This window comes from Erinaceus europaeus, chromosome 16, assembly GCF_950295315.1.
Source record: "Erinaceus europaeus chromosome 16, mEriEur2.1, whole genome shotgun sequence".
Taxonomy (NCBI): Eukaryota; Metazoa; Chordata; class Mammalia; order Eulipotyphla; family Erinaceidae; genus Erinaceus; species Erinaceus europaeus.
Genome location: NC_080177.1, coordinates 18,106,599 through 18,122,166, shown reverse-complemented (window position 1 = coordinate 18,122,166; position 15,568 = coordinate 18,106,599). Strand labels below are relative to the sequence as shown.

The following is a 15,568-nucleotide window of genomic DNA, read 5'->3' as shown; positions in this document are numbered from 1 at the left end:
GCGGGATAAGCCATGTGGCCCCACCTCCCTGTCTGCATGCCTGCCCTCCTGCAGGTCGGGACACTGAAAAAGAGAGAGAAACCAGAAACAGAAGTGGCTTTATAGGATAAAACCAGAAGTGGCAAGTCAGAAATGGAAATGGCTAGGAAAGGGGGTGGAGAAAGGCAAAAGTATGCTGGGAAGGTGGAAGCTTCCTTAGCAACTGTTGTGATGGTTTTAATTGGTGGGTTTAATGTTACCCTGCAGGCAGGGTGGGTCTTGAGGTAGAAAGACAATAGATCAAAGGAATGGGTGGGGAATCTTTCAGGCAAAACAATGATTATGTAAATAGGCCATAGTGTCAGCAATGGAGGATGGAGCAGGGGGGCTGCCCGGCATCATGCTTTGGAAAACTCAAAGCATATAAAAGCTTTATGTGGAACTTTAGGCTTAGGAACTACTGAGGGTCTAGATAATGACCTGTATTGATATCAGCGTATCATTTTACCTTTGGTAAAGGTAAACCAGATTGTGAAGTTTCTTTTTTACTCAGTGACTCTAATATTCATGTTTCTGGAGACAGGAATTTCCCATTCAGAAATGCATCAAGTTGTAGAAGTCAGTGTGTTATGACTTAAATATGCATTTTCTTTTTTTGCCTCCAGGGTTATTGCTGGGTCTTGATGCCTGCACTATGAATCCACTGCTCCTGAAGGCCATTTTTTTCCCATTTTGTTGCCCTTGTTGTCACTATTACTGTTATTGTTGCCATTGATGTGGTTGTTGGATAGGACAGAGAGAGGAGGGGAGACAGAGAGGGGGAGAGAAAGACACCTGCAGACCTGTTTCACTGCTTGTGAAATGACCTCTGAGCAGATGGGGATCCAGGGCTCGAACCCAGATCCTTATGCTAATCCTTGCGTTTCATGCCATGTGCACTTAACCCGATGCCTGCCGCCTGACCCCCTAAATATGCATTCTTAAGAGTCCCCCAAACTTCCCTAGGTAAATTCAATTTCCTAGATATAATTCATAACTATATTCAGAGTTGACAATTGTATGTGGAAGGAATTACTTGTTTTGTGCAGCTTCTTATATGAGAGCTTTATAAACCTTTTCCTCATTGTCTTTTTTTCCTCTTACACTTTGACTATGTGACATCTGTGTGTATTACCTTATACAGCATAGAATAAAAATTTAAATATTTCCAGGTTATATTTGAAATTCATTTTTAATTTTGTTTCCCCTTGAAGTGGGAATTTGCATTGTAAATTTTCCACATGTGAGTATAGATGCTTTCTGTTTCTGTCCAGTTCATTTCAGTCTGAGTAGTCTGCTAAAGTTCTCAATTTTCAAAGATTTACTTATTTTGTTAATGGAGAAAGGGAGGAAATAGAGCATCATTCTGGTACATGTACATGTAGTACCAAAGACCATCAGGGATTTGTGCATGCAAGTCAGGCACTCTACATGCTGCACAGCCTGCCAAGCCACTACTTAAGATTCTTGACAGTGTGTGCTATGTCAGAATTAGTTCTGTAAGATCATTTTATTTAAATTTTTATATTTGGTTCATGAACATGGCAGGGCTTTTAATTTTAGAGAGGCAACAGAGTTGAAGGTTGCCCCCCCCAGGTAGGATATTTTCCATTTACTCTATTTTTAAAAAGCAAATTATGAATATTAAATAGTTTGCCTTCTGTAGTCATATAAAATTACTGCTATATTGAAAATGACAAAGTAATGACTGTTTGCTAACATCCTTTTCAGGATTGCAGCTTCTCAGGATTTAAAGCAGATGAGCTTACTCACCTCCCCAGACATTTGGATGCCAAACGAATTTACCTTTTTATTTTAAAAAGCCGTAACTTTGATGTATGTAAACTTTTATTTTTTATTGTGTGATACACTTTGAGAATGTGATGTGATCTACAAAATTTTTATTTAAAACTGTGACATATAAGATACCTAGCAAGATTTAGCGATTTAATTTTTTGGGTGTTACATCTGGTAGGAAAGATCAAGGGTATATAAAATGGTGAACTGCAGAAGAGAATGTCTTATTCTGATACCGCTTAAGAGTCCGAAGTTACGAGGTGTTTTGATGTGGCACGTGACTATGGCAGGTGTTATAAACATCTTCCTGATCTATCAGCTCAGGATATAGCATTCTCTTCATTTTGGTCCCAAAATAATTTGAATTTTCTTTCTCACCTGGGGGAATTTTGGAGTAGTATCTTAGTGGGTAGCCAGTTGGTGAAAAGCTAAAATCGTAAGAGGTAACCAGGTTATTGGCTAGTGATTGCAAGGGGCTGGAGGTGAGCATCTAACAAGGATTATATTTCCTGAATGTTTTAACAGTGCTCCTTGTAACTGTTTATTTATTTGATTATTTATTTATTTTTAACCAGACCACTGCTCAGCTCTGGCGTATTGTGGTGCTGGTGATTGAACCTGGGACTTTGGAGCATCAGGCATGAGTCTTTTTGCATGACCATTATGCTATCTGCCCTACTCTGCTCCTTGTACCATAGATATGTTTCTTTCTGATAGTTCACTGTGAAGGATTTGGTGCTTAGTAGGTCCTTTTCACTATCCCTCACCTCTGTCTATCTTTTCTATTACCACTTCTCAACACTCAAAACACTGGCTTTTTCTCCTCCTAATTTAATTGTTATTTATAAAATGGAAACACTGACAAGACCATAGGATAAGAGGGGTACAGTTCCCACCACCAGAAGTCCATATTCCATCACCTCCCTTGATAGCTTCCCTATTCTTTAACCTTCTGGGAGTGTGGACCTAGCATCATTATGGGATGCAGAAGGTAGAAGGTCTGGGCGTTGGAAGGTCAATCCATACTCCCAGCCTGTCTCTCTCTTTCCCTGGTGGGGCAGAACTCTGGGGAAGCAGGGCTCCAGGACACAGTGGTGAGGTCTTCTGCCCAGGGAAGGCCGTTTGGCATCGTGGTAGCATCTGGAACCTGGTGGCTGAAAAAAAGCGTTAACATAAAAACCCATACAAATTGTTGACTAATCATGAACCTAAAGCCAAGAATATTGCAGATGAAGATTTGGGGTCTCCATTTTGGAAATAGTTAGTAGATCTATTTCAGGTATATTCCAAAGGACTGATGACTTTATTAGTTTTTGCCTGAGCCTGACATCGGATATGCAGGTGGACCCAAGTTATTGTCTGGGGAGATGATGTTCTCCTCCTTACTTACCCCCTCCATAGTTCATCAATCACCCATTAAACCTCAATGAGTCAAAGCCAGTCATTATTTTTTGTATTTCCAGATAAGCTCTATAGTCACCTAACCATTTTTGGTTTTAGATAAAACTACAGACACTAATTGTAGTTATGTTTGGGTCGTGAACATATTCCTTTTTCTTACTCTTTCAAAGTCTCCTAAGGGAAAGTTGTATTGTTATACAAATAAATACCAGTACCAGTTATTGTTAAAAAATAGTTTTACAAATGTTGTTTTGTAGAATCTATAATATTCTAATGCTTAATATTTTGTACTCTAAATTAGGACTGTGTTTTAAGCTATCCCAATATAGACCTAAACATCTATAACCATTAAGTATATATTCTTTACGAAGTTAATTACATTATTGTATAATGCATTACAATTTCATCTAAATCTGTTCTTTATTCACAGGAAAAACATTTGAAAGTCTGGAAAACACATTTTCTCTCACAAGCCTCTGTTGCTCTTTTGCATGATTCCTTTTGGTGGTGGTTCCTACACAAATTTAAGGTATAATGATAGTTGTTTTTAAATGTGATTTACAGCATAAATTTTAGTAGTAGTACATGATAAATGGTATTGGTACAACAATGATTTTCTTGAACCTTCCACAAATAACAAAGAATAGGTAAAATTGGGACTGAGTAATGGTATACCTGGTTGAGCATACATGTTATAATGCAAAAGGACCCAGGTTCAAGCCCTTGGTCCCCACCTTCTGGTAGGAAAGCTTCACAAGCATTAAAGCATTGCTGCAGGTACTTCTCTCTCTCTCTCTCTCTCTCTTTCTCTCTCCCCCTCTCTCTCTGCTTTTCCTCACAATTTTTCTCTGTTCCTTTTCCATAAATAAATAAATGATATTCTTACTAAAAATAGGTAAAATTGGGCTAGATAGATAGCTCACTGTATTACCATACATTTCATCTAGGGTCAAGCCCCTGCACCACAAAAGATGTGGTATGACAATGAGGACTGTGTTGGTGCTGTGGTATCTCTTCCTCTCTGTTTTTCTGGTTTTTTTTTCTGTCTGAAGAAGTGACCTAAAGTAATGCAAATATATATAGGTAAGACTCCTGTTAATGCTGAGTGTGGCGGGGGGGGGGGGCAACATAAAATTACTGACATTATGCCAAAAAGCTGGTTTTAAATTGTAATATGAATGGTTTAATTCGGTGCATTTTTTTTAAGCCTGACAGAGAAAACCAAGATTTCCTGTTTGATAGAATTTCAGAAAGTTATGTGATTCTTTTCATGAGCATCCCTCTATATCGAAAGGATGCATTCTTTCGGGTAAGCCTAGATTTGTTTGTTTATTTTTTGCTAAATTTAAATGTAATGAAACAAAAAGCAGCGATTTTATAAAAAAATGTATGATAACATATCTGGCTACTTTGAAAGCATAAGTGCTTGTAGTAGAGTAAGCGACAGTAATTATTTTTAAGTTCTTTTTCTTAAAGCTTTGTTTATTTACTGTTAATGAGAGAGGATGACGGAGGAGGGAAAAAGAGACTGCAGTGCCACTCGAACACAAGGGGGTGCAATGGACTGAACTTGCAGTACCTGGGACCTCAGGCATGAAAGTTAATGTCTAACACAGTGAATTAACTGTCCAAGTTCCCCTTCCCCCCACCAACATACCTTTAAAAAATATTTATCTAATCAGAAGACACAACCCAACCATTTCCTTTATGCAGGAATCTCATCCAGCTCAACAGAACAACAACAGAATAAAACAAAGTAAACAACAAAATAAAAGATCCAAAAACTATCAAGTTGATGATCCACAAAAAAAGAACAGGAAAACTATATTCATGCCAGACACAATAAACTTAAAAATAAATAAAGAGGGAGTCAGGCTGTAGCACAGTGGGTTAAGCACAGGTTGCACAAAGTGCAAGGACCGGCCTAAGGATCCAGGTTTGAGTCCCCGGCTCCCCACCTGCAGGTGAGTCACTTCACAAGTGGTGAAGCGAGTCAGCAGGTGTCTTATCTTTCTCTCCTCCTCTCTGTCTTCCCCTCTTCTCTCCATTTCTCTCTGTCCTACCCACCAACAACGACAACAATAATAACTACATCAATAAAACAACAAGGGCAACAAAAGGGAATAAAAAAATAATAATAAATAAATAAAGTAATCAGAGATAAGGATGGACATCACCTAATACTCAGGATTAGTCAACCAAGAGTACATAACAATTATTAATATCTATGCACCCAATTAGAGACCATCAAAATATGTCAAATATCTACTGAAAGGGGTAGAAAAATACATTAATAGTAACACAATAATAGTAAGAAGCTGTAACCACTGCACTTTTTCAAATGATTATATCAGGGATGCAAGGCTGGCTGGTTCAATATAAGTAAATAAATGTGATGTACTCAAAACCACATGATTACTCTACTGGATGCAGAGAAAGCCTTTGCAAAATCCAACATCCTTTCATGATCAAAACACTGCAAAAAGTGGAAATGGGGGGAAAAAAATCCCTAAACTTAGTTGAGCTAATAGACTACAAACCTACGGCCAACATCATACTTAATGGCGAGGAAACTTAGATCTGGTACTAGACAAGGCTGCCCACTATCATCATTACTATTCAACATAGTGTTGGAAGTTCTTGCCACAGGAATTAGTCCAGAAAAGGAATCAAGGGGATACAGATTGGAAAAGAAGTTAAACTGTCACTATTTGCAGACAATATGATAGTATACATAGAAAAATCTAAAGAACCTAGCAAGAAGCTCCTGTAAATTACCAACCAATATAGTAAGTTTTCAGGCTACAAAATTAATATACAAAAGTCAGTGGCATTCCTCTATACAAACACTTAAGTCAGTGGCACTCCTCTATACAAACACTTAAGTCAGTGGCATTCCTCTATACAAACACTTAAGTCAGTGGCACTCCTCTATACAAACACTTAAGTCAGAAGAAGAAGAAATCTGAGGAGTGCGGGTGGTAGCGCAGCAGGTTAAGCGCACAGGGTTGCTTCGTGGGTGTGAAGCAGGTCTGCAGGTCTGCAGGTTTCTGTCTTGTCTCCCTCCTCTCTGTCTTCCCATCGTCTCTCAATTTCTCTCTATCCTATCCAACAGCAACAGCAGCAGCAATAACAAAAACAGCAACGATAAACAACAAGGGCAACAAAAGGGAAAAAATAGCCTCCAGGAGCAGTGGAATTGTAGTGCAGGCACCAAGCCCCAGCAATAACCCGGAGGCAATCAAATAAAATAAAATAAAATTTTTAATTAAATTAAAATTTAAAAAGAATAAATCCAGAAATCAATTCTATTTACTATAATAGCAAAAACAAAATATCTAGGAATCGACCTAACAAAAGAAATGAAAGATTTGTATACTGAAAACTATGAGTCACTATTCAAGGAAATAGGAAAAGATATAAAGAAGTGGGAAGATATCCCATGTTTATGGATTGGAAGAATTAACATCATTGAAATCATTACCCAGACCCATAAATAAATTTAATGCAATCCCCATCAAGGTTCTACCAATTAAAAAAAAAAAAAGCTACAAAAGTTTATCTGGAACCAGAAAATGCCTAGAAATGTCAAAGCATTCTTGGGAAAAAAAGAACAAAACTGGAGACATCATGCTCCCAGATTTCAAACTATCTTATAGGGGCAATGTAATCAAAACTGCCTGGTACAGGAACAAAAATCAACACATTGACCAGTACAATAGAATTGGGAGCCTAGAAATGAGACCCCACAACTATGGCCATATAATTTTTTACAGTGGTACCCAAACTACTAAATGGAAAAAGGAGTGTCTCTCAAACAAATGGTGTTAGAAAAATCGGGTTGAAATATGCAGAAGAATGAAACTGAACCACTACATTTTACCACACACAAACCTAGACACCAAAAATGGATTGAGGACTTGGGTTTTAGGCTAGAAACTATCAAATACTTAGAGGAAAATATTGGTAGTACTCTTTCCATCTAAGTTTTTTTTTTTTCTTTTTTTTTTTAAATATTTATTTTATTTACTTATTCCCTTTTGTTGCCCTTGTTGTTTTATTGTTATTATTGTTGTTGTCGTTGTTAGATAGGACAGAGGGAAATGGAGAGACGAGGCGAAGACAGAGAGGAGGAGAGAAAGCTAGACATCTGCAGACCTGCTTCACCGCTTGTGAAGCGACTCCCCTGCAGGTGGGGAGCCAGGGTTCGAACCGGGATCCTTATGCCGGTCCTTGTGCTTTGCGCCACCTGCGCTTAACCCGCTGCACTACAGCCCGACTCCTTCCATCTAAGTTTTATAGACATCTTCAGTGACACACATCTGATTGCAAGGAAGACAAAAATAAAAAATAAACCCTCAACACAAGTAGAACCTGAACTGGAGTTGGTGTACTGCAGCAAAGTAAAAGTACTCTATTGGGGGGGGAGTACAGGTCCAAAAAGGATGACAGAGGACCTAGTGGGGGTTGTATTGTTATGTGGAAAACTGAAAAATGTTATGCATGTACTAACTGTATTTACTGTAGACTGTAAAACATTAATCCCCCAATAAAGAATTAAAATAAATAAATAAAAATTAAAAAACCCATGGGTCTACATCAAATTGAAAAATTTTTGTATGGCAAAAGAAACTACCACCCAAAGAGACCCCTCACAGAATGGGAGAAGATCCTTACATGCATATATCCGACAAAAGGCTAATAACCCAAATATAAAAGGAGCTCACCAAACTCAGCAACAATAACAAAAAAACAACCCCCATCCAAAAGTCAGGAGAGGATAGGGACAGAATATTCACCAAAGAAGGGGTTCTAAAGGCCAACAGACATGAAAAAATGCTCCAAGTCACTGATTGCCAGAGAAATGCAAATAAAGACAGCAAAGAGATACCACTTCACCCTTGTGAGAATGTCATATATCAGAAAGGAAAGTAATATAACAAATGCTGGAAAGACTGTGGAGGCAAAGGAACCCTCCACTGCTGGTGGGAATGGAAATTGGTACAACCCACGTGGAGAACTAGTCTGGAGAACTCTTAGAAAGCTAGAAAAGGTCCTTCCCTATGTATGACCTGGAAATTCCTCTCCGTGTTTGTATATTAGTATATAAGAACGCGATGACTAATTTGTATATGCATGTCTTTTCTACAGTAAATTTAATTGACTTTCACTTTCAGACTTTAGATCTGTTTAAGATGACTTAGCAAATTTTCTAACACTTTTTCTTTTCTTTTTTGCTTTTCTTTCATGTGACAGGACAGAGAGAAATTAGAGGGGAGAAGGAGGTAGGGAGAGAGAAAAACACCTACAACACTTCTTCACTACTCATGAAGCTTCGCCCCCCCACCCCACCCGGAAAGGTGGGAACTAGGGGCTTGAACTAGGGGCTTAAACCCGAGTCCTTGAACTTGATTGTTATTGCATTCTTAGGCAGAGAGGTGGGACACACTGAGGCTTTAGTGTAGGAAACATTGTTTATTATGCAGGCAGACCCAGCTGGCTCATGTCCACAAAAGACTGGGCCCTGAGTTCAAGTGTTTGCTCTTTTATACAACAATTAACTTTCCCATAGTAACTCATAGCTACAAGCTTGTGTCTACAGACTAAACATCTATCATAGTCAGAACAAATTGACAAGTGTAAATTTGTAAGCAAGATGGTAAATAGGACTAAAAAGGTTTTGAGTAATGTGAAATGAAAATATGTAAGAATCTCATTGAATATTTTAAAAGTTAACATCTAGCATTTCACAAAAAGTCAAATTCAGTTACTTTGCATTGTTATTTGTAGATGAGAAGTGCATACATATTTTGCACTGAGTGTTTTTATGACTAAAACAAGTCTAAAATAAAAAAGTAAGTTTATTTTCATAATGAAAATGTAAATAAACCTAAACTGCCAACTACTCAAATTTTCTTGACCTGTCTTATTTACTCACAAATATACATAAATGGTTATAGATGTAAACCAGTGGTGGACTGGGAGTGAGGAGACTTGACCTCATGTTTAGAAGAGGCCGTTAGTTTTCTGGGTGATCTTGGCAAGACCTTCAATCACATGTTCATAGCTGTATCATCTACCTTGTAGCAAGAGGTTAATTCAATACTATGATTCTGTGTTGTTGCTTTGCAATATAACTGTGTTCTGAAACACAGTGGATTTTCTCCTCTGCTAATATTGATTTTTTTGAATTCCTTTATTGAGGAATTAGTGTTTTACAGTCGGCAGTAAGTACAATAGTTTGTATGTGCATAACATTTCCCAGTTTTCCACGTAACAATACAACCCCCGCTAGGTCCTCCTCTGCCATCATGTTCCAGGACCTTAACTCCCCCACCCCCACCTACCCAGAGTCTTTCACTTTGGTGCAATACACCAGCTCCAGTCCAAGTTCTGCTTTGTGTTTTCTCTTTTGATCTTGTTTTTCAACTTCTGCTTATGAGTGAGATCATCCCATATTCATCCTTCTGTTTCAGATTTATCTCAGTTAACATGATTTCTTCAAGCTCCATCCAAGATGGGCTGAAAACGGTGAAGTCACCGTTTTTAATAGCTGAGTAGTATTCCATTGTGTATATAGACCACAATTTGTTCAGCCACTCATCTGTTGTCAGACACCTGGGTTGCTTCCAGGTTTTGGCTATTAGAAATTGTACTGCTATGAACATAGGTATACACAAATCTTTTTGGATGGGTATCTTTTGTTCCTTAGGTATATTGATTTTTTTTCTCTCAGTTGTAGGAAAAAGTTAACAAATGGCTCAGGATAAGGCTACCCAGAGTTGAGAACAAGATGTGCATCTTCATGAAATTTATCTCTTTTGCTACAACTTGGATGCCTCTTGAAGGAATCATGTTAGGTTTCGTTTTCATCCAAATGAAAAATTTCCCAAAACGCTAATAACCAAGTTGACTGGCTTTATTCTGAAGTTGTCTTAGAATTCTCACCAGGAGGTCCAAAGAACCCGTAAATGGTTAGATGCAAGCTAATAAGTACAGACTTGCAACTTTCCCAAACATAGTAATATTTTTTTTTCAGTAGCTGAGATAAGTTATGTGAAATGTGTAATCAGTCTAATAAGCTTATTTCTGTAGGTGTATCCTGATTGCTTGGCACAAGCGATATATGCTACGTTTCAGGAAGCATTTCCAGATTCCAGTGATCTGTTTAATGATGAATTTAAAGAAGAACTAGGGAATAACATTTCTCTTTGGTTGTCAGGTATGACAATGACAGTCAAGTACTGATCATTATCTTGGTACCTAAAATGTTTGTTATTGTTACATTTTGTTTATGTGCCACATTGGTGTCTATAACTAAAATAAACAAAAACTCCTCTTGTTAAGTTTTATAATTCCACGACTGGTAGAATTCATCTGAAAATTGGGAGTTGGGCAGTAACACAGTGGGTTAAGCACACGTGGCGCAAAGCGGACTGGAGTAAGGATCCTGGTTCGAGCCCCCAGCTCCCCACCTGCAGGGGAGTCGCTTCACAGGCAGTGAAACAGGTATGCAGCTTATCTTTCTCTTCCCCTCTCTGTCTTCCCCTCCTCTCTCCATTTCTCTCTGTCCTGTCTAACAACGACAACATCAATAACAACAATAAAAAAAAGGGCAACAAAAGGGAAGATAAATATAAGAAAAAAAAGAAAAAAATAATACATCGTCTGGGAGATGGCAAAACAGATAAGGCATTGCACTCCCAAGCATAAGGTCTTGAGTTCAATCCCTGGCAGCGCATGTACCAGAGTGATGTCTATTTTTTTTTATCTTTCCTTCTATCTTATTAATAAATAAATAAAACTTTAAAAATATATATAAATAATTTTTAAAAAGAAATAGTAAATACTATAAGTTATTGATAGCAAAAGAAGTGATAGGATGATAATTAAGTGCCTTTTAATTTAAATATTACTTAATTTATTTACTTATTAATGAAAGAGGGGAGAGAGAGAAAGAAAGAGAACCAGAGCATGACTCTCACACAGGCAATGACAGGGATCGACCTGGAGCCCTCATGCTTGGCACTGCAGTGCTTTACACTGTACTACCTCCTGCACACTGGTTATTAAAGCAATATTAAAAGCCAGATCCAGTAATGTAGGTAAATATTGAAGGGACAGCATAAAAATGCTAGGTAAATGGGTTCTGGGCTCTTAGAAGTAGACACCAAACTTGATATATAGCAAGGGATTCTCTATCTAAACTTATAACCGGAGGACTTACTCCATGGCAATGTCAACAGCAAGTTGAATGAAAGAAATCTACATTTACATATGAAATCTCAAAATTTAAGCTTGAAAACCCTTACTATTATTAGCAGTTTCTCCCATTGTCCATGTAAATACGAACATCAAGGTTTAGCAAAACTGAATAATGTGTCCAAATTAAGTAATTTAAATACTGTGTAACAGAACCAGTATCTGACTCCAGTATCTGTATTCTTCTAAATTATGGATTACTGGGTACCGAGCAGTGGCACACCCAGTTAAGTGCATATAGTACTAAGCACAAGGACCTGTGCAAGGATCTGTGTTCAAACCCCTGCTCCCCACCTGCGGGAGGGGGGGAATGATCCACAAACAGCAAAGCAGGTCAGCAGGTGTCTATCTTACTCTCTCCATCTCTGTCTCCTCCACCCCTCTCAATTTCTTTCTGTCATATCAAATTTTTAGAAAAAAGAAAAAACATATAGCCGCCAGGAACAGTGGATTTGTAGTGCTGGCACCTAGCCCCAGCGATAACCCTGGAGGGAAAAAAAAAAAAAAAATATATATATATATATATATATATAGCCTTGTGAGATGAAAACATTAATATTGAATTCATGAAAAACTATTGCACATAAGGAAAAGATCCTCCCCTTTTTTTCTTTTATAATTTTAGATACTTATTTATTCTATTTTTTTTGCCCTTTTTTATTGTTGTAGTTATTGTTGTTATTGTTGTCGTCATTGTTGGATAGGACAGAGAGAAATAGAGAGAGGAGGGGAAGACAGAGAGGGAGATAGAAAGATAGATGCCTGCAGACCTGCTTCACCGTTTGTGGAAGTGACTCCCCTTCAGGTGTGTGTGTGGGGGGAGCTCAAACCAGAATCCTTATGCCAGTCCTTGCGCTTTGTGCCACCTGCACTTAACCTGCTCCGCTACCACCTGACTCCCAGAGACAGAGACACCTGCAGCACTGCTTCACCATTCGTGAAGCTTTCCCCCTGCATGTGGGGACTGGGGACTTAAACCTGGCTCCTTGCACATTGTAATATGTGTGCTTAACCAGGTGCGCCACCACTCGGCCCCCCCCCCCCATTTTTTCTATTACCCACCCCAACCCCCGCCCAGACTTAGGGAACAAGTCCTTCAGTCCTTCCCAGAGTTGTTTAGCAACTTGGACTTTATTATTGTTATGCTAATAAAGGCTGGATGACTATCCTGGGATTCACAGAAAGTAGTATGCTCTCAGATTTATTATAAACACATCTACATGGAAACAAAACTGGGCCATCTTTAGTAAACTTCATTGCTCACTATAGTCCTTGGATGTGTCTGTTTTCATATTCCCCCGACCCCATAGACTAGTTTCATCTTGGTTAAATTCTTATTTCAGTACTTCTCCTTGTGTTCCTTCACAGTAAGGGGAAACTTTTGTTCTTGTTGCCTCTCGTATTAGGCAGAGAGATGCATTAAAATGCAGGGTAGGTGGAGCTAAAATGGTGAACTCCAGGGTTTCTCGTGATAGAACTATTTCAGGTGTGTACCATAGCTTCACAATGTGTTTAAAGTGTGGGAAACTGGATAAAGGGGCTGTTAAGGGGTGGGGAGAACCTTGCTGTACAGAGGAATCTAAGTGCAGGGAATTTGGCCATATTGCTTTCTTGCAACTGCAGATAAATCTACAAGTATCTCAAATAAAAAGTTGATTTTAAAAAAAATCAAACTCGCATTTTCTTACAATAAATGGCAGTCATACTGACATAAGTTAGTACAACCACTTTACATATCTATCTACCTGTGCCAGCTAAAGTTGAGAATATTCACATTTTTGGCCAGCATACCTCTGACACCTAATTCCATGCTTATTTGCTATGATCATTGTTAATATACTTTTTCAAAAACACTTTTTATAATGACCTGTGGCATTCACTTTATTCTCTTGACCAAGTTTCCCTCGTTTGAATCTGGTGACTGAAAGCCTTCCACAGGCTGTTGTGAAGATTGAATGTATAATATAAAAATGTTTTGAGAGATCAAAATGTATTTTCTTTGAAAACTATTTTGTTTATTTCACATGAGAGAGAGTTTTAAAAACAAGAGGAACAGACAGAGGTAGAGAGAGAAGCCAAAGCACCACTCTGATACACGGACAGTCAGAGACCACACTAAGAGCCTCAGGCATGCAAGTCCTGTGCTGTACCAGCTGAGCACTTCTCCAGCTGCAAACGATATTTTCAAAACCTTGATGTCTAGTCTCAATAGACATTTTCTATTAACAGGTCTAAGACCTAGAAGAGGCTTTTGGACCCAGTGGAAACTGAAAGAACTTGCCACAACCACCATACACGGTAGCTTGAAGACATCTTCAAAATCTTTAATGGAGCAGATTACGAGGAGTAATGAACGCATAACAAATAGTAAGTAAATTTATCTAAACTACAGAGCAAAACAGACAACCCAAGCCCAGCGTATTAGCTGTTTACCAGAATTTTATAATGATTTGTTCTTTGGTTAGGGTCTTAAAATAACATTTGCTTTATAGTTGGTGTTACATTAGTTTGAAGTTACTTTATATTTTAGGTTTTCATTATAAAAGTGATGCATGCCTAAGTCTTTTCATTTGCTTGTCACTGTATTTACATATTGATTTTAGGAACTTTTTACATACCTTATACTTTTTCTTTTTACTCATATTGCCAACTAACTAATAATGTGCTTTGACCACAGGAAGGTTTAAAATTTATATTCTGAAAATTTAAATAATGTTCTCTTTAGTTTCAGTTTTGTGGCATGTTTATTAGTATTTACTGATAGCAAAATAGTAGCCAGCCTTATCTATTTCAGTTTTCATAGATATAATTATATTTCTTGACTTTTAAATGTTAACCCAACCTTCATTTCTAGAATACATCCCATTTCTCTATCATGTATTAACCTTTCCATGCATTACTTGATTCAGTGTGCTTAAATTTTGTTTTCTTTCCCTATACTGTTCTATCTTGTTTTGTTGATAAGTAAATATTTCCTCCTTTTTTACACAATAATATTAATTTGGCATATGTTCTTTATATTTGAGTTTAGAATTTTCTGTGTGATGATTTTTTTTTTGCATTATCATTTTTTTTTTCATTTTATCAGGGGGTTAACAGTTTAAAGTACAGTTGTTGACACATGGGTACAGTTTTTCATCTCCCCATGATAGGTGTCTGCAAAAACAATTTCACCCTCAACTTAGGCCCTTTTCCACCATTGTACCAGAACCCCAACCCCTCCCCCAATCTCCCTTTCCCAGAATCCTTTGCTTATTCACCCATCTTTGAAGCTTATCTCACTTAACATGATTTCTTCAAGATTAGGTGAAGAAAATGTCTTCATCATTCTTAGCCAAATAGTGGTGTGAAATTTTTTATTATAAATTTCTCAAGTATAATGCTAACCAAATTATTGGTTTCTTATTGAGTGAGCTTTCTATTTCTGTGTGAACTTTTAAATTTTATTTTATTTTATTTTTTACCACTTTTGAGTTTTTTTTTAAGGATGCAATCCAGCTATTTAGAAACTATGATTCATTTGAGGCTTGTTGTTAAGCATATTTAGGTAGAGCCAAAGGGGTCTTTAGTCTAGGTCGAAGGTGAGGAATGTTTGGCCTGGCACTGCCAAGGCAACCATAGTCAGGACTCAAAATTTAATAAATCTAGAACTTTTTTCATAGCAACAACAAGTACTAATCTTTAAATTGTACTAATTTTTAAGTTGATAATTTTGTATGGCTAGCAAATGATGTTGTAAATATCCAAATGATCTGTGGTAGATAAAAAGGTTTCCCAGTCATGGTCTGAATTATTACCCTTCTGAATTAGCATCTTTCTCAGTGTTCTCCACCTGTCGGAAACATGGGTTTTATGTGAACCCTACATGTTGTTCTGCCTGTTCATTCCTGTGGCTCTTTGTGAACCTCAGATAAATGTTCAAGGATAATCTTCAGAACAACTCTAGAAGGTTCTATGCACATATCTATCTCTTCTACATTATGTTGATCTGTGAATTTTGGACTATCTTGAGCTCCCTAAGTGGCTAAAATGTATTTTTTTATTTAAAAATATTTATTTATTTATGGATAGAGACAGAAGGAAATTGAGA

General features: G+C 37.6%; 1 protein-coding gene across 4 annotated transcripts in view; it reads left to right on the top strand.

Moving 5' to 3' along the window:
- Window positions 1-15,568, top strand: part of FAM227B (family with sequence similarity 227 member B) — a 182,315-nt gene that overhangs the window by 18,721 nt on the left and 148,026 nt on the right. For 3 of the 4 annotated variants that reach the window (XM_060174635.1, XM_060174634.1, XM_060174637.1), the window contains exons 7-11: window positions 1,750-1,854; window positions 3,647-3,745; window positions 4,424-4,525; window positions 10,312-10,438; window positions 13,708-13,845. In XM_060174635.1, the coding sequence (XP_060030618.1) occupies window positions 1,750-1,854; window positions 3,647-3,745; window positions 4,424-4,525; window positions 10,312-10,438; window positions 13,708-13,845 (571 nt within the window). The remainder of the gene's footprint in view (window positions 1-1,749; window positions 1,855-3,646; window positions 3,746-4,423; window positions 4,526-10,311; window positions 10,439-13,707; window positions 13,846-15,568) is intronic. The other variant, XM_060174636.1, reaches the window with a different exon arrangement.